Genomic DNA, 27,261 nt, shown 5'->3' on the forward strand with positions numbered 1-27,261 from the left:
TGCGCGATTTGCAAGCGATTGCACGATAACGATGTCATTATTGTGCAATCGCTTGGTAAAAAGTGAATACCCCCCTTATGAAGCGGGCACTCGAACACACTGCCTTCCCAACATGCCTGTGACAGCATGGTTCATTTATTTAGATATGTAGAAACACCTTAGTTATTTCATGTATATTTTTAAGCTCAATAACAAAGCCTTTTACATATTAATGTCAAATAATGGCTTTGCTTGCTCTTTAAATTGCTAGCAAGAACACATATCTAATGCATTTTCATGCAAAATAAACCACCCCATAAAGCTTTATATAAATGTATTAAATGAATCACATACGCAAATGGAGAATCTGCCTCTTCCCTGTATCTGCTTTATTTGGTTGCATAAGAGGAGCAAAAGACACAGCCAGGATCTTCTTGGTTTCCCATGCTGATGGGCCGGTGCGTGTAATCTTGGTCAGCTGAATCAAAAAGGGATTAAAAATATATTTATACTAAATGTCACAATGCATACTGTTTTTGAATATATAGCATACCATGTAACTAGCAAAAGTCAGCTGTGGCCTATAGAAATCAGATACAGACTTTCATTACAGCGGCACAATGGAGATTTGTTTTTATTGGCATCCAATTGTGTGTGCCATTTGGTTACCTTCTCTTCGAGTGGCATGACAAGGATCCCGCCCACTTTCAGCAGATTCTTCATATACTCCTCGTGCTCTTTTTGGACACCAGCTCCACAGTACACGCGATCATACGCAGATGACTCTAAAGCAATCTCCAGGCAGTTTCCAGCCACAAAGGATGGCTCACAAAAATCGAACCTTGGTGGATTAGAGACTAGAAATCAGTATTTAATTCATGGAGACAGTCTAATGTGAATTTGCCAGAATTCCTATACTCAGCACTTACAGAAGGGTAATCCCATCAACGAGGTACATAGTTCTAGCAAATATTGGTATACAAACTAACAAAATCACTGAGTTACCAAAATGCAACCTACAATCCTGTGATAGAGGCATTTTATGCTTCAATATAGTCACTAATACCTAATAAATGCCAGCATGAGTGGTGGCAATATTAGGAATCTCAACAGATGGTGAGGAGGTAGGGGTTTAGAAACAAGAGGGTTAAGGTTATAAACTGATGAAAACAGAGCAAGCGCAATTTATATACATAAAATTTACTTGAAAAAGTCCAGGGCTGTGGACAAAACGCAATGTTGCTCTCCTTCATAAGTCAGATCCAGTCTGCAGCTTCACTAGTTGACGTTACTTTGGCCACACTGCCTGCTCCTATAGAGCCCAACAGCATTGTGTGACCGTCAGACGACTCTCCAATTACCAGAGTCATGGAGGCACATGGGCACAGCTGATCTATGCAGCACCATAATGGAAGGGACCAAGCAGCGGGCCACTGAGATTTATTAGCCAGCGGCATGCAAAGTGACATTCTGCTACCATTCATGCACACAGAGTACGGCACCTGGGAACAGCACACAGACAGCACTGAGCATCAGGAGACACTCTGCCCAATATCTTCTCCTGATAAAACCTGTCGATATAGAGCAATGCAACGCCCCTGTGTTTAGGAGAAACTACCTGGCAATTTGGATTATACCACCCGAGAACTTAGCACGGTATTGTAGAAACTCCTAAATTCCATCTACCAAAATAGATTTTTATTTGATGACTGCTGCAGACTAAGACATTTGCAGGCTTTGGCTGATAATTTAAATATATTGCACACTTTCTGCAAACTTTCTATTAGCTTTTTCAAAAGCTCAACATCAAAAAAAAAAAAAAAAAAAAAGGGGGCGTTCGTTTTTCTTTATAGCATTGAAAATCTGAATATTTCCTGTCAGTCGTTACATTGTTGTTTTTAGAAGTTACTACATTGTATAAGCCAGAGCATATATACTAAGGTTTTATGTGACCAAATCAACTGTATATATTTCAAGTTTTCATGGTGTAAAACAATTTACTAATCCATATAAGTACTTCTCTGATTAGGATACACTGGCGCAGATATTTCTGTGTTTTATATGGTCTATGTGGGTTGACTGCAGGTGTATACCTATAGAGCCAGTACAACAGGAGCTTTCTTTAATAATTAACAATTTACATACAAGTACACTTAAGCTGCGTACACAAGGTCAGATAAAGTGGACGATTTCAACGATAACGATCCTATAGTTATCGTTCAAACCGTCCAGTTTCTGGCCCCTGCAAACGACCAAACGATGGTCGATGCGCAGACACGAATGGTCGTTGTCAACAATCGCCCGGGCAAACATGGTCGATTTTGACCATGTTAGCCCGTTTACTATAGGGACCCGCGATCTTTAATCGCGGGTCGTTATAGGTTAATGAATGTGTTAGATGTTCGATACTGATCATTAGCGTTATCTGATCGTCGTGCAGTTGTCCCGTGTGTACCCACCTTTACTTGTGTGAGCACATGGCTAGACATCTGAAAGTCCCCTTCTTTTACGGTGTGTGAAAATGTATAGAATACTGGAGTCAGAGAGAGTGTCAGCACAAGTAAGAGAGTCCTGTCAAGTGTACGTATAAGATGACCTTCCCAATGACAACTTTCCACTATTCTCACAGAGTGCTACTACTTCTTGTTGGTGCCTCTTCAGTCTTTAGTTAGGGGACATCATAATAACTAAAGTATTACATGCATATTTATACGGGATGTAGTTTATATCCCAGCTCTCGGGATGTGGCACTGGAGTCCAGAGACCAGTCAGAATCCCGGTGCCAGCACACCGACCGCTGGCATCCCGACGGTAAATATTGGTGTTAGAGGGGGGGGGGGGGGGGTCTAGGTTTAGGATACTTACCTGCAGATGTCGGTATCCCAACCCGGTCGGGATGCAGGCGTTAGGATTATGACCACCGGCATCCCGTACCTGACCCATTTATACAGGTAGATACAAATATAAATATCTGAATGTAAGAACCTCTATATTTGGTGTTCTACATAATGTTACTTTGCAGATAGGAGAATTTCAATAAAGTCATTAAACATGTACCCACTAGTTAAGTTATCAAGCAAAATTCCCTACCCTAGGTGATTAGTAGGGGCTCAATGCAGCCTTTCTTCCTGGAGCACCTTCAATTGCTCACTGCCTTCCTCAAACACCATTATAAAGTGGCAAGTGGTATTTCCTGGTTACATGAAACAAGGGCCCTCATTCAGAGCCACTCGCTAGCGGCAGTACGCTCGTTCCGAGCGATGTTCGCACATCTGCGCATGCGTACGGATCGTTATACGCATGCGCGAACCAGTCAGTGCGGCCGAAATTCATGTGCTCGCAATATAGCGAATGCCTGCTATTTTGAGTGACAGAATGAGGCGTATGTGGGTGGTAACAGGGGAAGGTGCTTGAAAATGGGGAGTGGAGATCCGAACGCAGGCGTGCTTAAAGGTCAAAACGGGCGTTTTATGGGTGTGCATAATTAATACAGCAGCGTCATTGACCACGTCACTGGGTTATTTTATAGCCAGAACTGCTCGCAAGATTGTGGTAGCAAAAACCAACCACAAGAATAGCGAGCAGTTCATACGCTGGTCGATGTACTCGATTAATCTAATAAATAGCGGACATGACGTATGGTGCGAGCGGCCAGGGGGCGTTTTTAACAAATAACCGAGCGTATGTTTTGCTCGCTCGTTTAGACTTAGAGGTGTGAACAGACTGCAATTTGCGAACGGATCATTTGAATAGCCACCCCTTGTTTTTGAACGAACGACCGCAAATAGCGAACGGCTCTGAATCAGGCCCAAGGTCCCAAGAAAAAAGAACTGTGAGCAGAATCCCGGTGCTAGGTTAAGTGAGCTTAGAAAGACTAATTTTTGGGTGATAGTCCAGCTTTCACATAGCATTAGGCTACCATGTGCAGCCAATATGCACCATGGCATTTAGCTTACCAATGCCTAATTATGCAGAAGGTATGTAACAACATTCTTCCACAAGGTTGGGACTCAATTTATACCTGCCATCAACTGGGTTCAGAACTGGCTATTGTAAAGAGCAATAAAATAGGATATTTGGTCAACTTACCGTCAAATCTTTTTTTCTTAAGCAGGCTGGGGAACACTGGACAATGGGATTGTAGGTTGGGGCTGGAGTTGGCACTTAAATTAAAACTGCAGCTTTAAAACCTAAGCTTCTCCCCCCTGCAACCCCCAGTACTACTTTAAAAAAGTCTGGAGAGGAGTAGCAGGAACCCCGTGAAACTGTTAGAGCAACCAAACAAACCAGTAGGGAAAAGACCGGTCAAGAACCAAACAACTCACACGACTGAACGTGAGGGAGGGAGGGATCGCAGTGTTCTCCTGTCTGCTTAAGAGAAAAGGATTCAACGGTGAGTTGACCAAAAATCCAAATTTTCCCTTGCAGCAAGGCTGGGGAACACTGGACAATGGGACATTCAAAAGCCGCCGACACGAGGGAACGCTCAGGCTGCCTGACCAGAGAACTGTACGCCCAAAGCGGGTGTCGCCAAAGGCGAAAAAACCTGAAACCGTAAATATGAGCAAACATGCCAACAGGGGACCAGATAGCTGCACAAAGGACCTGTGCTATTGAAGTCCCACGTCGCGCTGCCCATAAGATAGCCGCCGCCGTAGCAGAAGTCACTGACACCCGGTCTGGGGCCGGACGCCCCACACTAGAAAAGGCATGGGTGATGACCGACCGCATCCAACGTTCAAGGGTCTGCAGTGTAGCCGGTCAACCAAGGTCCTGCGAGTCATAAAGAACTTACAGAGAACAGTGCGGCATAACAAAGAAGACATGTCCTGGGAAATCTGCAGAGCTCAGCACAACTAGCAGATCCAGATCATCCCAGTCCCGGGAATTCACCAAAGGAGGAAGAATCGGAAGGACAATATTCTGGTGTAAGTACAAGGCCAAAACAAGTGTCGGCTGGAACACAAAGCCTGTACAGAGAACCGCACAATCTTCATGGCAGACGAGCAAGGCGGCTTGCCAACCCTAAATACGGAACAATGCGGAGGGAAGGCAATAGCCATAAGGAAGAGCTTCGAAGCAACTAACCAAAGGTCTATTGAACGCAATAATTCCAATGGAGCCTGTGTGTGAGACGAGAAGACTAGAATGAAAATACACGGCAACACCAGCGGACGAATCGGTGGCTCAATACGCAGTCCACCTTGTAAACACAGGTTTGGACCCTTGGAAGAAAAGCCAACGCCGAAAAGAAAGTGACAGGGCTGCAGCCTGTATATAGTCATAAAATGAAGTAGTCAACTGGCCTCCAAACCCCTCAGAAGGAAAGCCAAGAAAACAGGAGAGGCAAAAACCTGTATTGGTTACACCACAAGAGGCAGAGGTTCCAAACTCTGAGGCAATCGCTAGATGGAAATTGTGTCTGGGCTCGCAGCACAGTACAGACCACCGAGAGAGAAAAAACCTGTTGTATTCTCACTCAAAGTCCGGACGTGAAAACCAATCGAGGAAAGTGCCCTAATAGAAACAGGCCTTGTTGCAGCAGGTCCGGACATAGTTGAAGACGCCACCCAGGAGCCACCGATCTTGGGAGAACTTCTGCGTATAATGACCAGCATAGCCAACCTGGAGCCAATAGGATCACCCTCACATGGGAAGCCTCGATGTTCCTAGAGAGCAGAGGAAACAGTGGGGTCAGCGGAAACAGATGCTCCAGTTGAAAATTTCAACATAACAGTCAAGGCATTGACTGCAGAAACTAGTGGATACCCAGATCATACAAACCTGGGGGAGTCTCAATAATGTGTCGAGAGGCCATAAGATCCCCGCACTGAAGCCCTCACGTCTGAACATACAGTAGTAAATTTATTGGAATGAGAGACTACTGCCATTGGAGAAACCTGGTTGCGCAGAGGAAGTCCGGTGTCCAGATTCCCACTCCTGGTATGATCACCGCTGAGAGAGTCTGAACTAAAAAGTGTATGCCGCGCTCTTGTACTTGCCATAAGATGTACATATACCAATGCCGGGTCGTTGCCCAACAGACTGTCCGGCCGGCAAGGACGGACAGGATCCCCAAGAGAGCCAGAGATGGCTTGGAGCCCAAGCCCATCGAGCAGCCAAGCCGCTGTGGACAGAGACCAGAGGCCCCAGAGCCAAACATCAAGTTCACGGCACCTCGGCCCAGGAGACTCGAGTCCGTGGACACAATGAGCCATACGGAGGGACTCAAGGAACAGTCCTGGGAGGAGAAAACAAGTGAAAACCATCCACCGATGTAGAGTGACGAGTGATGGCGGACAGAACAAGAATCAGAGACGAGAGAGAGATGCCGAGCAGCCCTTCCAAGTCTGTAGAATCTCCAATAAATGGAACCTGGTTCACTGAGTGGCCCCTAAGTGGAGACCATTCTGTCCAAACACTGAATGTTCCACCAGGTCGACGGCCAAGGCACTAAGTTCCTAGTTCGGTAGGGACAATGCACTGTCTGAAAAGAAAAACCATAGCTGGAGAGAAGCGTCGAAGGTCACTGAAGGCGCAGACAAGGAAGCAAGGGAGAACCGTACTGATGTGAAAGTACCTCAAACAAGCAGCCTAGGAGGTCCGAAACTGTGAAGCCGAATCGTTCGCCACAAGCATAACAGCAGAAGAGGGTCGAATTGTGATACCTTCTGTGCGCAATATGCGCGGCAGCACCAACCTTATTGTGCTGCAAACACACGGAGCTGAGGCTCCCTCGAACAGAAGGGCCCGGAACAGATTTGATCTCCCACTGAGGAAGAGGGACGACCTGCCCAAAACGGAACCCGAAGATACGCGTTCCAGACACTCTATGCTGTAGATCCCTCATCGGGGAGAGTTGTTGAGAAATTAACTACCCATCCCCTAGTGCTCAAGGCACAAAGAGACAAGATCGGCCAAAATGAGCCGTGCAGCAGTCAAACTAGGAAGGAGATAGAACCCCAGTGTCCATTCTTGCAGTGGAACTGGAGCAAAAACATGCCGCACAAAAGTGGTGGAATGATAACCTGGCCCAATGGCACCGCATTTGCCGCTTCTTGGGGAAGAGTGATGTTAAAAAACAATGCCTTGGTGGTGGACCTCCGAGGTGCAAGGCTTCCTTGGAGTTGTGACCCCTGAACGGAGAGTGTTACTATAAAAATTGCCACAGCAAAATCAAACCCCTGCCGGGGAAGAGTCAGCATATGTTAGACTGATCTGCCACGGACACACACCTCGAAGGAAGTCCAAAAACTTGGAATGTGGACCCCGTCGCTAGAGACGGCCACAGGCAGACAAATATTATTCCCCACCGGGCGGGAAAGTAAGTCCTGTCCAAAAGGAGAACATCCCTACCAAACAGAAAATAGCGTAAGGAACAATCTGGCCATGACTGCGTATGCAAAATGACCTTTCAAGTCAAAACAGCCGTAGCGGAAACTTGGAAGCTACCTGTGCCAAGTCTGCCTGGCCTCTCGCAGACAGCCTGGCACGAATTCCCACCAATTCAGCAGGGAATCCCAGGACAAATCACTGCAAACTATAGGCAGTGTGCACAGTTACCTAACTAAACAGAGAATAAAATTACAAATAAAAACTTAAGCTACAATAATGAGCGGCATAGCAGCCCTGTAAAAATGTGTCCTACTACTTGAAGCACTTAAAGAACACTGGGATTGTAGGGGAGACTCTCTTAGGTTTTAAAGCTACAGTTTTAGTTTAAGTGTCAGCTCCAGCCCCAACCTACAATTCCATTGTCCAGTGTTCCGGAGCATTGCTGCAAGAGAAATATGGAGAACATTAGTGTCATGTTCATCAATAATTGAATGAGAACACCTGCTCTATGGATAGGTGCATTGTCATCTTCGAAGACATCCATCTTGTCAAAACAGAAATGTAGTGAAGAGGATCGCTCAATACCATTAAGTATCTATTAGCATGGACATTGCCTTCAAATGACTGCATGCAAACCATGACAGAAAAAGGTGGTCCACAATAATATGGAAACACAAAAACCCTTAATTGCGAACAAAGAGCAGCAGGATTCGTCTGACCATATTACCTTCCTCCACTCCTTGGTAACCGCTTGTCTGTGCACCACTAGTCTCTCAAACTTGCATTGCCAAGTGTGATGAGTAGTTTGTGTACTGCACCCACAAGGACATTTGCAAACTATTTTTGATGAACCTGGCTGCTCGCTCCACAGGTTCAAATTTACGCTCCAACAATATCAAATTGATTATTCATTTCCACACAATATTGTCCTTTGCCAGTAGGTTTTTCCAGCAATGTCCTATGCTCACATCACGTTAGACACGAGTGCTCATGAAATACTAGCAAGTTTGAGATTTTGTTGCAGCCATGCTGAAGATAATTATCAGCATTTGTACACTATGAAGCTGGCAGGTTATTGGCTTTCCACCTATGCGGAAATTCTTTTTTTTTTTTCCCCTTTAGCATGAAACCTTAACTGAGATGTTCTACTCATCAATCAAAACCTCTTTGGTGAGTGACTCTGTTGCCATATTGCTGTGTGAGCAGAACCTCGACCATGATGTTTCAGTACTAGACTTCCTGTAGATTGCACACCTGCTCACTCCCCAGGTTCCAACAATTGCGTATGCGCCACAGGTACCAGGCTTACTTGTCAAAGCTGTCACTGGTGCGAACAAACAGCTCCAACTTTTGCTTTGCATATTCAATGACATCTGGGTGTAGTTCAACTCCATGGTTGACACCAAAAGGTCCTGAGTATAAAAAGGTAAAACGTTAGTGCACAGAGAGAGACACACAGAGAGACACACAGAGAGACACACAGAGAGACACACAGAGAGTATTTTATCTTGATGGAAGACTCTACAAATCGCAAAAACATTTAGGCTTTTCAATGTATACATTTCATGAATGCTGCATCTGTAGTGAAGAGCTTAGAGTAATAAAATACAATGCTATTGAAAAGCATGTTTCCTGCAGGAAAAGGGGGAGGTGTTTCATATTTAGGGCCGTATTCTATTAGATGCGAAAAGCTGTTATACGCAAAAAAGTATCGCCGATCTCGGCTTTTCGCTTGGTCGGAACTGATCTCCAAATTAAATTCCAGACGGCTTTCGTGTATGCGGAAAGTCAATGCAATGTAATAGGCAAAAAAGATTTGCCTAAGAATAGCAGAAGAAACGAAGTGCACAATTTTTATTTTGAGGTGCAAACGTGGGGAAACACTCAGAACCATTGAGGCAGCCCCCAAAGGGACAACAGTATCAAAAAATCTCGTGGAAAATCTTAACACCCCCAAAAAAGAACTTCATTTTGGGGGTGAAAAAGTACAAAGTGGGGGACAAACATAAAAACTAGTGAAATAGACTTCTTGGGGTGCTGTAAGGAGGGATCATGTGTTTTTGGCATTGCAGGTGCATGTATGAGGGTGGTTTTTCACGTTTTTAAAAAGTTCACTTTAGAGACATCAAAATATCCTTGCACCCATTTTCCAGTACCCCACAATTTGACAGGACTACTTATTTGCACCAAAAAAAAATATAAGAGTTATGGTATAACATACCTTTGTTAACGCTTTTTCTTCGAGGTCCATGGGGGTCTACAGCCATTACGTTGGGGTATGAATCCCGGTCACCAAACAGTTAATACAAACGAGCTCTCTGCTCCCAGGATGCACTGGGTTTCCTCCTCATATACCCCACCTCCTGCCCTCAGGTAGCCAGTTCGTTTCCAAGCTCAAGCAGGCAGAGACAAAGGGTAAGAAAAGACCCATACTTACAAGTCCAGACTCTCAAGAGAAGAAACTACGGAAAACCTCCCCAGAACTACAAGGTGCGTCTGGGTGGGTGTCCTGTGGACCCCATGGACCTCAAAGAAAAAAAAAAAAGAGTTAACAAAGGTATGTTATACCATAACTTTTATTTTCTTCTCCGGGGTCCACAGCCATTACGTTGGGGATATCCCAAAGCACTAACCCTACGGGCGGGGACGCTCTTGACTCTCGGAAGAGAGGAGAATCCTACGCCCGAAGGAGGCACCCTGAGAGGCAAAAGTGTCAAAGGCATAAAATTTGACAAAAGGTATGGATGGAAGACCATGTGGCTGCTTTACATAATTGCTCAGCAGAAGCACCCGGCGGGCCGCCCATGATGGACCTACCGCCCTAGTAGAATGTGCCGTCACTGAATCCGGCACATGCATACCAGCCTGTGAATAAGCCAATGAAATTGCCATGCGAATCCACCTGGCCAGTGTCTGTTTATTGGCTGGCCAGCCACGCTTATGACAACCATAAAGCACAAAAAGTGAAAATCGGACTTCCTCCATTTGCTCGTGCGTTTAACATAAATTCCTCAACGCACGGACCACATCCAGGGAAGCCTCACCTTGTGAGAGACTTGTGCCCTGTAATGCTGGAACTACTATTTCTTCATTAATATTGAAATTTAGACACCACTTTCGGAAGGTAACCCTCCCTAGTACGTAGTACTGCTCTATCTTGATGAAATATCAAGAAAGGCTCCCGGAAGGAAAGCGCAGCTAAATCAGACACTCTACGTGCAGATGCCATAGCAAAGAGGAATACAGTCTTTGCTGTTAGCCACTTGATGTCTATTGAATTAAAGGCTCGAACGGAGGAGCTTGTAAAACCTTCAGAACTAGAGTCAAGTCCCACGGAACCAACCGGGGAAACGAAGGGAGGCTGAATCCTCAACACTCCCTGAAAAAAGGTCTTTATATCCAGTCTCAGAGCAATTTTATGTTGGAACCAGACTGAAAGAGCTGACACCTGTACCCTTAAAGAGGCCAGGCACTCTGGCCTCTTTCAGTTCACACCACTGAAAGAAAGTATGCAAACCCTATAATATATACGGGCTGAGGATGGTTTCCGTGCCTTCAGCATCGTCCGTATAACAGACTCGGAAAACCCCTTTTCCCTCAAGACGGAGGCCTCAAGAGCCATGCCGTCAAGATAGCCGATGAAGATCCGGGTACCAGCAGGGACCCTGTAAACAACAGATCCGGTCTCAATGGCAGAGGCCATGGAGTGTCTATGGAGAGAAACCGTAGATCTGTGAACCAGTGCCGTTTCGGCCACGCCGGAGCTATTAATATGACAGTGCTGCCCTCTTGTTTTGATCTTTCTGACCACTCTGGGCAGAAGAGCAAACAGATATACCAGCTTGTAACGCCACTTTACTGTCAGTGCATCTACAAACTCTGCTCTCGAATCTCTTGTCCAGGATCCGTACCTGGGAACCTTGATGTTCCTTCTTGATGCCATCAGATCTATTTCTGGTAGACCCCACCCTGTCCACAAGGTTCCGAAAACCCTGTGGATGTAGAGCCCATTGCCCTGCATTTATCTCTTGCCGACTGAGAAAATCGGCCACCCAATTCAGGATTCCTGGAATGAACACGGCAGATATCGTGGGCAGAGGAGTCTCTGCCCATACCAGGATTCTTGATACCTCTGCCAAGGCGGCCCGACTCCTCGTGCCCCCTTGATGATTTAGGTAGGCGACCGCGGTGCGATTGTCCGACTGTATCTGAACCAACCTGCCCTTTAAGATTTCCTGAGCCTGCACTAAAGCTTTGAATATAGGGCCTGATTCAGAGCTGAACGCTCTGACCAGAGCGCTCGCTCTGAATCAGTGCCCTCCTACCTGAAAATGGAGCAGCCTCCTGGCCGCTCGCATAGCTGTGGGTGACCAGCCACAGCATATGCGAGCGGCCAAAAAGATGGTCGCGATGGTCTTTGACCATCGCGACCATCGGGCTTGCGACGAGACCCTGCGGTAGGGTCTCGCTGCCGCAAGCCCAGGAGTGATTTTGGCTCTATCAGAGCCAAAGTCACTCCCACTGACATCATTACTGATGTCAGTGGGGCCGGACTCAGATGGTAGGCATTCCCATGGGAACGCCGCCGTCTGCCCACCACGCCCACCAAAGGGGGCGTGCTGTCACTCACCATCGACAGCACGCCCCCTTTGGTGCGAGACCCCGAACGATGTATTTCTCGTCGCTCGCCGGGTCTCGCACATGCGCACGACAGAGCTCCCTCCGTCGTGCGCATGCGGCAAACATCGACCCTCTTGCGAGCGTCGTTTGCTCGCGAGTGGGTCTGAATGACCCCCATAGCTCTTAGTTCCAGCATATTTATCGGTAGCCGGCTTTCCGTCACTGACCACTTTCCTTGGAAAGTGTGTGACCCCGTCATCGCCCCCCAACCTTGAAGACTGACGTCGGTTTTGACTAATGTCCAATCCGACACCCAAAAGGGGCGACCCTGCCTGAGATGCTTTGTCTGCAACCACCAGGTAAGGGACAACCGTACCTCTCGAGAGAGATGCAGCAGCTGGGACCTGATCGTGCGATGATCCTTGTTCCAGCGAGACAGAATGAATTGCTGCAGTGGTCTGGAGTGGAATTGAGTGTATTCCACCATCCTGAAGGTGGCCACCATCGACCCCAAGACCTGCATGGCTACTAGAACGGATATTTGCCTGTTGCGAAGCAACCCGCGTATTCGTGATTGTAGAGCAAGGATCTTCTCCTCCGGCAGATATATTCTCTGCACCACGGAGTCCAATCTCGCTCCCAAATGACACATCTGTTGTACCGGACAGGGTGACGACTTTTGCCAGTTTATGATCCAGCCGTGACTGTACAGACATGATACTGTCAGCCTCAAATGATCCTGTAGCAGCTGTGGGGACTGCCCCAGCAACAGGAGGTCGTCCAAGTAAGGCAAAATCCTGACGCCTTGGCGTCTGAGGCATGCCATCATCACTGCCATCACCTTGGTGAATACCCGAGGGGCTGTGGACAGGCCAAACGGCAGGGCCTGGAACTGAAAATGTTCCTCCCCCTACCGCAAAACGAAGAAATTTTTGATGAGCCTGTGTGATTGGGAAGGTAGGCATCTTGTATGTCTAGGGACACCATATAGTCCCCCTGTTCCATTGCCAACACAATCAATCGCAATGTTTCCATCCTGAACCCGGGGGCTCGAACAAATTTGTTGAGCTCTCTCAGATTTAGAATAGGCCGGTATGACCCATTCGGTTTCAGAACCAAGAACAGATTGGAGTAATACCCCTCTCGGAACTGGTTCTCTGGCACCGGAATCACTACTTCTGATGCTATGGGAGGGGCTGGGCTGCACATCCTAATATTAAACATGATAATAGGTGCTACCATGCTGAGACCAGTAGTTCTACAGCAAAAAGCAGAGTGGGGGGGGGGGGGGGGGAGGAGCAGGTGCACACTGTAAGCACTAAGAATTCAAATGATCAAAATATCTATAATAGACTGCAATAATTAACATGGTTTTAAATGTAAGGCTTCTTAGTACATGTTTGGCCAAAGATGTTTGCCCACCTACCACGTCACGGTGAACCTTATACAGGTGGGTCCCTAACATCTCTAATACTAACGCACTAATTAATTTATCTAGGTCTTACCTATCATAGAGCCCATTAGATGTGTGTACTGCAATGCAAGGACCCATACCAGTTAAAATCACCTGGCTGGGCTTCTTTGGGCTAGCACTCTTCCTGCCTGCCCCAGGTGATTTTAACTGGTATGGGTCCTTGCATTGCAGTACACACATCTAAGACCGCACGGAGTTCCAAGATATTTATTGGAAGCTCCGCTTCTGTCGGTGTCCACCTGCCCTGAAACAAGTGTGGACCCGAAACTGCTCCCCAGCCCCGAAGACTGGCGTCCGTTGTCAACAGGACCCAATTTGGAACCCAGAACGGACGTCCCTTGTTGAGGTGGGTCATCTTTAACCACCACGCAAGGGACAGGCGAACCTCCGGGGTGAGCACAATCGTCTGGAACTTCAGAGACTGAGGCAGCCCGTTCCACTTGGACAGGATCAGGTGCTGCAGAGGTCTAGAGTGAAACTGGGCGTATTCCACCATGTCGAACACCGACACCATGGAGCCCAGTAAGCTCATCGCCGAGTGTAAGGACACCCGGCGGCTGTGCAGACAACTGCGCACCCTTGACTGTAAAGCAGAGATCTTGTCCTCCGTCACGAAGATCCTTTGCTGTCCCGAGTCCAATAAGGCTCCAAGATGCAGAATCCTCCGAGACGGGATTAGAGTGGACTTCTGCCAGTTAATTAGCCAGCCGTGCCGTTGCAGCAGTGCAATGGTCAGGTCCAAGTGGTGTAACAGGAGCTCTGGAGATCCTGCCACCAATAACAGGTCGTCCAAGTACGGCAACATGCGGACTCCTTGCAGCCGCAGAGAAGCCGCCATGACCGCCATAGCGTCCTGTATGTCCAATGACACCATGTAGTCCCAAGGTTCCAGCGCCAGAATGATGGACCGTAGGGTCTCCATCCGAAACTTCGGGACCCGCAAAGACTTGTTGAGTGCTTTGAGGTTGAGAATCGGACGATATGACCCATTGGGTTTCTGTACCAAAAATAGATTTGAATAGAAACCCTGGCCCCTCTGGGAGAATGGAACAGGCACTATAACTCCAGCCTGGAGCATAGTGTGCAATACCTTCCGCAGCTCCGTAGCCTTGTTCCGGTCTGATGGTAGACCCGTGGTGAAGAATCGAGCCGGGGGTCTGTGCCGGAAGGAGAGGGCGTACCCGTGAGAGACCACCTCCAGAACCCAAGTGTCTGTCGTAGTGAACGACCAACACCGGGAGAACTGCAGCAGGCGGCCTCCCACCCTGGGATCCCCCAAGGGGAGACCCGGACCGTCAGGCCGCAGGCTTGTCATCTGGCTTGGGGGCCGGACGTCTGGTACTCCATGCCTGTTTCCGGGGCTTGACCGATTTCTTAGGGCCAGCCTGTCGAGGAAACGACTGTGGTTTGGGCCTGCCCTGGGCCCTAGATGACCGAAAGGACGATGGTCCAGAACCAGAAGGAGCAGCGGCCGACGGGAGACAAGCAGATTTGGCTGCCGCCAGCGTGGCCACAATCTTATCCAGATCCGGACCGAAGAGAACTTCTCCGGTAAACGGCAACGCTTCCAGACCTTTCTTGGATCTGCGTCCGCCTTCCAGGATCGCAGCCACAAGGTGCGACGAGCAGCTACCGCTGCTAAAGAAATTCTAGACACCAGAGTACTAATGTCTAGAGCCGCCTCGTTGATGTAGGTGGCCGAATCACGGAGATTGCCAATCAACTCCGCTTGTTCGGCCGGACAGTCGGATTCAAAAGAAGCCTCTAATGAATCCGCCCAGCGCTCCATCGCTCTGGCAACCCAGCAAATGGCCATAGCCGGCCGTGCTGCCCCCCCTGCAAGGGAATAAGCGGACTTCAGGCAGATTTCTACCTTGCGGTCCGTAGCATCCTTAAGGGAGGACATGGATGGCATCGGCAATGTGGCACTACGGACAAGACGGGTCACGTGAGAATCCACCTGTGGAGGGGATTCACACTTAGCAAAATAATTATCCGCGAACGGATAAGCCACCGCCAGGCGTCTCTGCGGCTGGTATCTTTTGCCAGGTTGTTTCCACGCCTCCTCTAAATGGTCCACCAACTGACCCGAAAGAGGAAAGACTGTGGCATCGCCCTTCACATCTTTGAAAAAGGCATACTTAGATTTAGCCGCTGGGGGAACTTCGTCCTCAATCACCAAGGCTGTGCGGACCGCCCGAATAAGTCCAGGAATATATACTTTGGACTTAGCATCAGCGTCCTTAGTATGGAAAGGTTCCTGATCGTAAGGATCCAGAATCTCCCCATCATCAGACGTCCCTTCGTCATCCTCATAAGGAGCGGACAGAGACGCCACCGGCCTTTTATGAGGCCGCATCACAGACTCCCCTTGCAACACATCCGACAAGTGCTGTAAAGAACTCGTCAGGGAGTTAACCCACGCTGGCTCCTGAGAACCCGGGAGCGGGGAAATAGGGAGACTGTGTGGTACCACCAATTGTCGTGGGAACCCCTGCCTGGGTGACGACACCACAGACTGCTGGGACAAACCCATCGGAGTAAACGCGGGCTGCGGAGCTAACTGGCCCACTAAAGCTGTTAACGCCTGAGCGAAACAAGCCCAGGGCGGCTCCTGTACCGGTGCTGTAACCGTAATAGGCCGCGCCATGGACAACACTGCCGGCAAAGGCCCTCCGCGCTACCCTCCCCCTCCGCTAACGGTACTTTGCACGTGGTACACTGTAGCCGGAGGGGAAAATCACTTTCAGACATGATGGCACCACGTATGTGACCTCTCTCACCAATTAAGTATTAAATAGGCGAGAGACCACCCTGCAGCACCGCACCGCAAGGGCTTTAGCAGAAAGAACAGGGACAGTAATAAAGCTGACAGTTTAGAGAAGAATAGTTACAGGCAGCGCTAGCACAGTCACATACAATGCAGAGAAATAACAATTCCTGCACTAACAGCGCTGATCACTCAACTACACAGACACAGGGCCTGGTAGGACACAGCGCTGCATACACAGACCTGAGCCACAGCGGAGGAGAGGTATGCGGGGGGACCCAGACCACGATGCTTCCTTCCAGACTTCCAGCAGCGTTCACCATGCGTTGCAGAGAAGATGGCCGCCGAGGAGCAGAGAGAAGCTGGCCTGGGGGAGGAGCGCTGACACAGGACCAGTCAGCACAGTGCAGAGAGGGCTGTGTGCAGCGGGGGAGGCGCCGGCTGTGAGACAGGGAAGGCGCGCTCCCCTGGCATGCATTTAACCCCTGGGACGCCGCAGCGCTACCGCTCTGCTGCGGTCCACTGTCCCAGGGGGTAGTGGAAGCGCAGGTTGGTCGCCTGGCTCCACGCTGCAGCCAGTCCCCAGGGAGCCCCCTGCCTGGGGACTTAGGACCATGTGATCAGCGGGGACCCACCGCGGGACCCCGCTGCTTACCTCTGTCCCCCTTGAATCCGGCCATGGTCCGGAGCATCTGGGGTCACCGCTAGCTGTGACCCCAGACGCCCACCAGCATCCCCGGATCAGTACCGCCGTTCTGGTACCGGCGGGGTGTAGGGAAGACAGCATGGACGTCAGGACTGACTGTCCATGCTGTTCATCCAGATATGCAGCCACAGCTGCATGAAGAAAATGCTTCAGGGGCTCTTCTAGCCCCCACTCCAACAGGTGCACCCGACTCCGGCCGGGCACCAAACTAAACTGAGGTGCCTTGGCCCGGGGGCGGGGTATAGGAGGGGGACCTAGTGCATCCTGGGAGGCTGAAAGCTTAACTCTTTGGTGCCCTGCGACTGACGTCACACCTATACCCCAAGGTATCCTGTGGATACCCTATGGACCCTGAAGTAGAAATTCAGATTTTGGGAATTCTGCCTTAACCACTTTTTGGCACTTGAACAGGGGGGCTTTCCTAAGCGGAAGATCCCCTTCCTCGATATTTAACACCGATTTTACAGCCCTTATCAGAAAAGGGACATCGGCTACTGGGAAACGATCATCACCCTCCTCGGAGCTAGACTCCTGCGAAAAGTCCTGTGCCTGTTCCTCCTCGTAGGAGGCACTCGAGTACTCACCCATGTAAGGCGGTACATGGCACCTAGATTTAGGCTGCTTTGGCTTGACAGCCTGAGGCTGAAAAACCCCCGAGGATGACGCCATAACCTTACCAGCACCAGGGTCGATCCAAGGCGGCCACATCATGGGCATAGGATGCATCTGCTGAGGCCAGCCAGCCGTTCCGCCACCTGAGCCATAACCTGAGAAAATGATGCCCAAGGAGGCTCAGGGCCTGAAACAGGCAAACTTAATTGGTGTGGTGGCTGTCTGAAACAGTTCCCACAAAGCCCATTTTGTAGAAAGTCCTGTGGGGACAAACCTGCCTTGCAGGCTACACAGGATATCAGCAACGGGGCTCTCGCCACCTGACCCTCAGACTCCTTAGACATAACACTATGCCACTGGTTCTGAGCGTATATGTGCTGCTTTCTACTCTCAACCCACACACCTGTAGCAAGGGAAGGGGAGAGACAGTGACAGTATACAGGAATTACAGTTCTTTTACAGAAGAAATAGTATCCATAGACAACAATCACATGTCATGCATAAATACTCTGCGAGCCATATGCATATAAGCTCTCACTACCATAATCAGCCTCAGCTTAGGTTGGATAGAGCCCTGTAAAAACCTAGACCAGCAGTAGGCAAGGTATACAGGGAGACTGCCCAGCGTCCCTCTTGTAGGAGCAGCGTTCAGAGAGCAACTGACATACACTCTGGCTGCCCTATATGGAGGCTGGGAGGAACAATCCACAATCAACTGTGCCAGAGGACTGAACTAGCGCGTGGATTGGGGGAGGGGCCGCCGGGGAAGCGTACCTCCCCTATGCTGCTTGGACCTGCCCGGTAAACTGACCTGGCCGCCACCACAAGCCCCGGCTGGTCAGGAACATCAAATCCAGGCGTTCTGGGCTAGGAGAACAAGCCATATGCCTCCAGACTGCAGCGCGCCTCCGGCCAGTCTCACCGCCGGAGGCCGGACCGCCACGTGGTCCCGGCGTCAGTGGCCGCCGCGACCACCTGCTTACCTGCCATCCCCTTGATCCGGTTGCGGTCCAGGGCCAGAAAGCCCCTGCCGAATCCCCTGCCAAGGCTAGCGGTGCGGCGCCGGAGGAGGTAGTTGCAGCGCGTGGCCAATCAGGCGCGAGGCTGCTTCTAGGACAGCTTAGATCACCCACTGAAATAGAGAGTAAAACTCTTTTTTTTTTTTTTGTACTCGTCTGCAGGACTGCTCCAGCAGTCCCACTGTCTATGTGGTGAACACACCAAACAGGAGGAACTGGCTACCTGAGGCAGGAGGTGGGGTATATGAGGAGGAAACCCGATGCATCCTGGGAGCAGAGAGCTCGTTTGTATTAACTGTTTGGTGACCGGGATTCATACCCCAAAGTAATGGCTGTGGACCCCGAAGAAGAAATACTGCTTAATGCCATTCTTCACGACTTGTGCAAAGATGCTAATAAGAAGCTAATGAAACAACTTAAGTACCCAAAATAGTTTTAGAAGGGCTAGTCGGACACATCTACATTGATCCCCAATGTCAGTGCATCTTTTTTTTGGAGGGGGTGTTCAGGCTGACTTTTCCAATTCGGACAGCACCACCTGTTCTGAATTCACCACTTGCCGATTTCGCCTGTTTTTGAATTGAATAGCGGGGACACGCGCGATAAGTTTTCGCATCCAAAACACTTGATGTTGCGAAAAGTCTTGCAAGCAAAACTTTTCCGTGGGTGCGAAACTAATTGAATACCGCCCTTCGTGTCAAAAATGTAAAATGTCAATCTCCTGCCCGAGCACTCTGCATCAGTGTCTCTCACAAGATGTAACAGAAAAGTGGATTACTTTGGAGTAGCTTTTGTAAATACAAATATTGACATTTACAACATAAATGTACTTCTGGATTACCCTTATGGAGCGTACACACGGTCAGATTTGTCAGACTTGTCAGATTTGTCAGATGAACGACTGAACGATTAAACGATTTGGACGATTTGGACGATTTGACCAAAGTTTTGAACGATTTGAACGATTGAACGATTTTTAACTGCATTAAAATGAATGGAATCGTCCAAGTCTGACTGCAAACCCATCAGATGTCAGATATCGTTATCTGACAAACGGGAACGCGCATCGTTGATCGTCCATCGTTCAGGCATGTCAGATATGAACGATTTTTCATCAGATATGAACGACTGAACGATTTTTAAATCGTTATCGTCCATATCTGAAGAAAAAAATCTGATCGTGTGTATGCACCATAACTGGTGATGCTAGTGTGATCATTTCATTATAAGATACATCATGGCAAATCTGGCTAGAGAAACATTTAATAAAGTTCTTAAAACATATCTAACGCATTCCTATAATTTTTGCAGAAAGACCTTTATACAATATTAATTGCAGCCTAGCAGTCACACCATCAGAGAGGAAAGGAATTTATCAATATAATCGTCAAGACTGGCATGTCCTGAGACTGACAGACATATGGAACTGGGGCACCCTCCTACTGCATCCAACAGCCCCCACTGCAGAAGAAAAGAGAAGGGACTGGACATTGCAGCCAGGGATATCGGAGGGAAAGACTCCTTGACCTGGAATTTGCTGGGCCCAACATAGTTGTTTACAGATTGCCACCATGACATGTAGACCTAAAATTATTTTGTGATTTAAGAACAAAGATCAAAAAACACTGGACAGCAGTGTGCCTACAAATTGGACTATCACACCAACATACTAGAGCAGGGGTGGCCAACCCACGGCTCTTTAGATTTTCAGATGCGGCTCCCCCCACTGTAACTGAACGCTGGCCTCTAAAGTGGTCAGAGACTAAAGAAGCCTCTGATCGCTTCAGAGGCCAGCGTTCCCAGTGATGCAGTGTGCGGGTGACACCCGCGATGTGAGGAGGCTGCCCTGCGCACCTGCTGGATCTAGTTAAGAGTCAGAGGCAGCGGCAGTGAGCAGTCAGGTAAGTACTGGGCTGGGGGCACTGCTTAACGGGTACTACTTTAGGGGGCACTGCATATGTGGCAAAACTACAGGGGACCCTGCATAAGGGGCAAAACTACAGGGGGTCCTGCATCAGGAGCACTACTGCCTGATAGCCAGTGGGGGGCAGCCTGAGAGCTGGGGGGGGGGGGGATGGTGCCTGCTTTCATGCTTATGGGGGCAGAGTGGGGCTGTTGACATAACTCCAGGGGGTGTGACACAAGGTCATGCTCCTGCAAATATCATACCAAAGGCATGCACACAAAAATGGGGGCGTGGCCATGTGACAGCTAGGCCACACCCCATTTCTGCAAGCGGGTCTTCCACACGCGCATGCCATCGGCTCTTAAGCTTGACTACAGATATTGTTTGGCCACCCCTGTACTAGAGTCCAAATTTTAACTTGGACATCCAGTGCTACAGGGTCCACAATTTTTTAGTTTAGCATGTACAGTTTCAGTTTGTTAGCCAAAACTAAATAGTTGTAGGTTATTGCATGGGCAGGCTAAGTGTAAAGTCAATATCCATCTCTTTCCCTTCTAGGTCATACTTTTGTTTCTTACCAAGACATAACCAGGCCTCCCATGACACTGACACCACAGCTCTGGGAGAAGATAGCAGGATTAAGGGGAAGCAAAGACACTTCCTGGAATATCTCTACCAGATAACCAACTAGCACCATCATAGAAAATAAAGGTCTAGAATATTTATATATTCATCCTTTAATATTAACATAAAGGGGGAAAGCAGTGAAGAACGATAAGCATTCCTTTAAACCTGTATGACATCACTCACCCAAGATTAGTCCCACCATAGTGCTGAGATAACCAGTCCCACTGCCTAAGTTCAGGAATGACAGCCCTGCGTGTAATTCAAGGGCCTCCATCACCTCAGAATAAATGCAGGGAGCAGAAAGGTGAATATTTCCATGTTTCCATGCCAAGTCTTTATATGCATTGTCTTTAAATTCATCAAGGTAGTAATCAGCCCGGTCAATGGCTCGAAAGGCCCGTTCTACCTCATCAGAGCGGATGTACTGAGCCTCCTTCAAGTTGTCAATCAAGTCATCATTGTCCTCGCCAGCACTCACAGCCCCTCCCATTGTGACTGTGGGAAAAAAAAAATGATATAGAAACAAAAAATTGTGTTAGACGTATACAACTACTTTCTGTAGAAACAATTACCCTGTTATTAGCATATAGGAGCCCAAAATCAGCCAGTTTCAATCAATGTGTATGGGTCAGTATATATGGCAGGGATGGGGAACCATAGGCCCAGGGGCCGTATAAGGCCACCGGAATCATTTGGTCTGGCCCTCTGAGCCTTTTTCTGCTAGCCTCATATGGCTAGCAGGGTGCCTTGAGCGTCCTTAGGACGCTTCAGACGGTCGCATTTCTGTAATCACCGACGACTGTGGCTTCACCCCCGTGTGATATCACACACAGGGGTCGTGGCCTGCACCAGGCCCGCAAATAATGTTATATGTATCAAAATGGCCCGATACAGGAAAAAGGTTCCCCACCCCTGATCTATGGAAACTAATGGTGCTCTTACTAATCCAGCCGTAGTTACCCTCATGCCAACTGTATATGGGCACCTTATACCACAGAATAGTCAAAACTGAGCTGCTCTGAACCATCTACATAATTTTTTTTTTTTTTTTTTAAGACAGATAGAATATGTACTTCAATTATACCAACTTGGATATGGAGATCCCTTTAGAGGACCACTGTAATGTCATCACAGGTTATTTAAATAAATATTTCCTGAACGGTTTAAAGAAAAGGCTTTTAACTTATAGGACTGTACCTACAGCAAGCAGCAGATGTACTAACTGAAATACCACCACTGTCCAACTGTCTTCCTGTTAAGAAGGGTGAGGTAAATGTATTGTGTAGCAATATGGGGAAGAAGCGGCATCAGCGCACGTTACGAGCCTTCTCCCCCATCTATTACTGAGGGGCTGGGCGGTAAATGACAGGGGCAATATGCTGAGCAATGTATGAACGTTCAGTTGCACTGACCCTTTCTGACAACTACAGCTATTGATATTGACAGCTGTAGCTGTCATTGCCCTACCACCACAGCACTGTCCCTGCTATGGCGGCTGCCGGCTTCGGGTGCTGTACACGGGGACTAGCAACGTTTGCGAGATCCCATGCATGCCCAGTGAAGCCGGCCAGGAGTGAGACACAGCTCAACAACATTAAAGGCTGATGCGCTATGTACTCAGGTAGGGATCACCGGAGGGGAGAGTTTTCACTTCCCCACCCAGGCAGATGAGACGTTCTTACATCTCAATGGTAGCCATTCCTGCGGCACGATGCATGACGCTATAATACATTTACCCCCGTGTGCACTACAAAGTTCCAGTTCCCTCTCTCACTCTAAACCACTACCCTTCCCACTTGAAGGTAGTACTCCACTTGGGGATTGTACTTTAAGAAGTACAGATAGATCACAAAAATAACTGCATTGCTGTTGGAAGGGATGCAGGCAAATTTCCTGCCTAATTTTAAATGGCTTTGCCATTTAACAACAAACCTTTTCCTAAAGCTGGGTACACACTATACAATGTATTGTACAATATATCACTCCGACTCGGATCGGAAGAATATATTGTACACATCATATAGTGTGTATGCCCGATCAGTCGTTCATCGCATTGTCCCATTTGCTGTCCTGTACATCAGATGGGACAATGCAATGAACAACGCAGTGTAGTTATACGCAGCATGTAACAATACATTGCTCCATCGTACGCCGGATCGTGCAGTGTGCACGGCACACGCAATGTATTGTTACATAACATCTCCCAGTGACCTCATAATGCTTTTAAAACTACATGAGACCGTCAGCAACAAGAGGGAATCAATCCATCCTACTGGTTTCATCTGTGGAGCCACAAGAAATCCCAGAAGAGTTGGTAATTTATCCCTGATATGTTTAAGTAAAACAATCGCAATATTACAAAACTATGGCCCTCATTCAGAGCCGTACGCTCTGAGCAGAGCGCACGCTCTGAATGAGGGCCGCCCTCCATAAAAACGGAGCGTCCTCCTGGACGCTCGTATAGCTGTGGGTCACCACCCACAGCCTATACGAGCGTGCAATTTGATGGCCGCGATGGTCGTGACCATCGAAACTGCGAGCCGGAGCCTGCGGTTGAGGTTTACAACCGCAAGCTCCAGAGTGATTTTGGCTCTATCAGAGCCAAAATCACTCCCACTGACATCACTAGTGATGTCAGTGGGCCGGCTTCTGACGGGAGGCGTTCCCGTGGGAACGCCCCCGTCAGGGAGGCACGCCCCCGTCACGCTCACCAAAGGGGGCGTGCTGTCAATCAACATCGACAGCACGCCCCCTTTGATCAGACACAACGAGCGAAGGAATTTCCTTCACTCGTCGTGTCTGGCGCATGCGCACGACGGACAGCCGCTCGCGAGTGGGTCTGAATCAGGGCCTATGATGACAAAGGATACTTCAGTCCCAGCTTCTCCCCAAAAATTCTCTTTGCAGATCAAAGAAAAGTCCAGGTTATTAAAAGAACGGGAACAGGACAGATGTCAGTTCAATATTATTTAGAAAAATATACACTAGTATCCCATTCAGGAGGTAGAAGCTTCTAAATGGTGTTAAGTGCACAAAACTCCTGCAGCTATAGCTAAATCACTACAAGATGGAGGTACAGCATTGAACCCTATGGACAGCATGTGATCACACAGATCCGTACTGTACATGTGCAGTACAGGTCCAGTGCATGCGCTGATTCCCTACCATCTGGAATCAGCAGTTCTTGTAATCAGCCCCTTTAGATGCAGAGAGATAAAGTACCAGCATTCATTATACGTTTTTCATGGTAGATCTGAGGCAACAAAGACAATTCATTTAGGCAAACAGTCAATAAAGAATATTCTCAAGGCAGTAGAGGATCACCACTATCCAGTTATAGCTGATGGCACTGATAGTGAAAAGGTTTCAGATATGAAAATAGTTACTTCTAAATTGATTTCAGCATGCAGACACTCTCTTAGCTCTCGGTTCTCAGATATAGCCATTTATGATAATGTTGGTGTATTTTACTAAATACAGGTTGAGTCTCTCATATTCGAAATTCTTGGGACCAGAAGCATATTGGATATGGGATTAGTCTGCATTTCTGAGTATTTTGGAGGCGATCTGCAGTGCAAGGAGGCAGCTTCCCCAAATCATCAGCAGCACCGATCAAGGTGTGCAGACTGCAGCAGAACCAAGGCACTTCAGAGGATATACCAAACCGATTTCATACCTATGTATATATGTACCTATTTTTATATCTGGTGTATGTACTTATGTATGTGTGCAACTTCTATCTGTATATGTGTGTTAAATAGATATAGCATCTAGTATCTGTATATTAGTGTGCGCGTGCATGTGTGTGTACTTACTGTATGTAACTGGCATTTGTATGTATGTTTGTGTATGTATCTACTTATAAAAACATGTGTACATATATAATAAAGCATGTACAGGATAAACAAACAAGAGGCATCATTTTTTTTTTACTAGAAAAGGGAATATATGTATGTGTGAATTTCTATGTATATGACTGTACTGTACAGTATATGCACTTATGTATCTGTGTATATATGTTTTCCTATGTATGTTAGGATCTGTTTATGTATATCGGTATAGGTGTACCTATGTAATAATGCATGTACAGCATAAATAAACAAAAGGAAATATATTTGTATATGAGTGTATATATGTATGTATCTATGCATAGGTTTCTGGGGGACAGCAGTACTGCGCACGTGCGAATCACTGAGAAAATGGCCGCTGATATTTTCCCAGTGACTTTTTTTATTATTTGCTGCAGAGCAGCACTCTGGAGACTACGGATAGAAGGTATAAGACTAAATGGGTGCAAGGTGTGCAATCTGGTGCCCCCTGGACCCAGAGGCTTGTGTGTACAGCACACCCTGCACCCAGTATAGATACGCCCCTGCATCCATAGATATGCACAAGGGATGTGTGCCATATACTAGTTGTTTTATGCTTGTGCGGTGCACACATGCGCTGGGGAAAGCAGGGGCAGTTGGGTGAAACTTTGCCTAGGGTGCCTAGAAACCTATCACCAGTCTCCATATCAGGCTATGGGGACGCAGTAGCCTGATATGCAAAAGTAGAGTGACCACAAGAGAAAGCTGTGTATTCTCTTCTGTATCCTGTTAAGCAGGGAGAAGCAGCGATAAACTATTTCTCTGGCAAAAAAAATTAAAAAGCCAAAGAAAGGGGTAGTCACTGCTTAATAATTACACCCCTAAATATGGACACTTTAGGGGAAAGAGGGAAGGGGACACCTTTACATAGAAAATACTCTCTCAGGCCCTAATGCCACCATTCCTCACTATCCCAATGCAGTGGCAGCTCCAACACCCCATTTTTCACAAATTCCCAACAAAGCAATAATTCTGAAACCTTCCTTACTGCAAAAGTGATTGTGCTAAGTTTTCAGGGAAAAAACATCACCAAGGGTTTAGGTGTATACAGTAAGCTTCATATTCAAGGGATTTTGCATTAAATATAATTATTATCTCCCCAGAATAACTGAAATATGCAAACTCCCAATACAAAACTTAATTTACATGTAACACCGCAATTGAATGGTAAACAGCTGGGCCTGCTTAAAGAATTTAGAACCAGGTTGCTACATACTGTAGAACACTCTAGTCTGGCAGGTAAACGTGTCCCTATGGTGTTATGGTCACATAGTAAAGCAATTCGACTGCAAGCTCCAATGGTTCAGGCTCTAATGATTAGCTGTAAGGACACTCAGACGGATGTATATAGAGTTTAGCAACATGCTAGTAGCCCCCAGCTCTTTCTCACTTGGAATCTCTATGGTAAAAGGTCACAGCACTTCCTCCCCGGTGCCAACAGTAAAGGGCCCTAACTGGCTCACCCCCCTGTGCCCCCTCCCCCCACACCAAGAGCCCTTGTTATCGCTTCCAAGTATGACAACAACAAAAAGCCTGGCTCCTCCCCCTTCTGGGCACCGCCAGATCGGTGAGCTATAAGTACAGCTACAGCAATACCTGGCACCTAGCTCCGCCTCCTGGCACAGTACCAATGCCCGACACCAGTACAGCTCTGCGAGCTGCGTGTAACGGGGCTGTGTCCTCCTCGGTGTCCTGTCCCCACCGAGACCGGTCTCCGCCCGAACCGGCTGCCCCAGGACGTGCTTCTGCAGTGAGGCGCAGGGAGAGCCGGGAGCAGCAGCTGCAGGTTGGCCGGTGACGCGCAATCCAGACTCGTTATCTCCTGCTGTAAACACACACAAGAACCAGCTGACCGCACGTTACGTCACCAGACATGCTAATGATGCGGGTGTGGCCAGGCCTTCTGTTCGCTAGCCCCGCCTTCGTATGATATGCTCCGCCCCATTTGCTGTTAGTGTGCGGGTATGGAGCTGTGCGTGAGAGCTATCGCTCAGTGTGGAAGATTGGTATATCAAGCAGATAATATGCCTATCGCAACCAATTAGCTTCTAGCTATCAATTATCTATCACAGTCTATAAACGGAGAGAAATTGATCCATAGGTGCCATAGGTAGAGAGGCATAACCAATATAGCATTTACCAGTCTTCGACGCACAGCCGGCCCTAGGCATTCCGGGCAAATGCCTAGGGCATCTGGAATGCCTAAGTGGCAACCAACGGCTCGGAACTATTAGCGGCGCAGGTTCATTGCACCAGGTCCTGCGACAATGAAGGGGCACGCAGCCAGCAGTACTAATGAGTCATTTTATTACTGATGAGTTGACACCTACAGTACTGTACAGTA

The 27,261-nt window shown here is 48.1% G+C and overlaps 1 protein-coding gene across 1 annotated transcript in view; it reads right to left on the bottom strand.

Moving 5' to 3' along the window:
- PCMTD2 (protein-L-isoaspartate (D-aspartate) O-methyltransferase domain containing 2) overlaps window positions 1-26,777 on the bottom strand; it is a 31,710-nt gene extending 4,933 nt beyond the window's left edge. Inside the window, exons 1-5 of the mRNA XM_088442855.1 lie at window positions 26,514-26,777; window positions 21,232-21,543; window positions 8,624-8,726; window positions 649-820; window positions 334-457 (exon numbers count right to left, since the gene is read on the bottom strand). Coding sequence (XP_088298981.1) covers window positions 334-457; window positions 649-820; window positions 8,624-8,726; window positions 21,232-21,538 — 706 coding nt within the window. The 5' untranslated portion in view covers window positions 21,539-21,543; window positions 26,514-26,777. The remainder of the gene's footprint in view (window positions 1-333; window positions 458-648; window positions 821-8,623; window positions 8,727-21,231; window positions 21,544-26,513) is intronic.
- Between the last annotated feature and the right edge of the window lie 484 nt (window positions 26,778-27,261).

The sequence above is a fragment of the Taudactylus pleione genome, unplaced genomic scaffold (assembly GCF_031769625.1).
Source record: "Taudactylus pleione unplaced genomic scaffold, aTauple2 ptg000018l, whole genome shotgun sequence".
In the NCBI taxonomy this organism is placed as follows: Eukaryota; Metazoa; Chordata; class Amphibia; order Anura; family Myobatrachidae; genus Taudactylus; species Taudactylus pleione.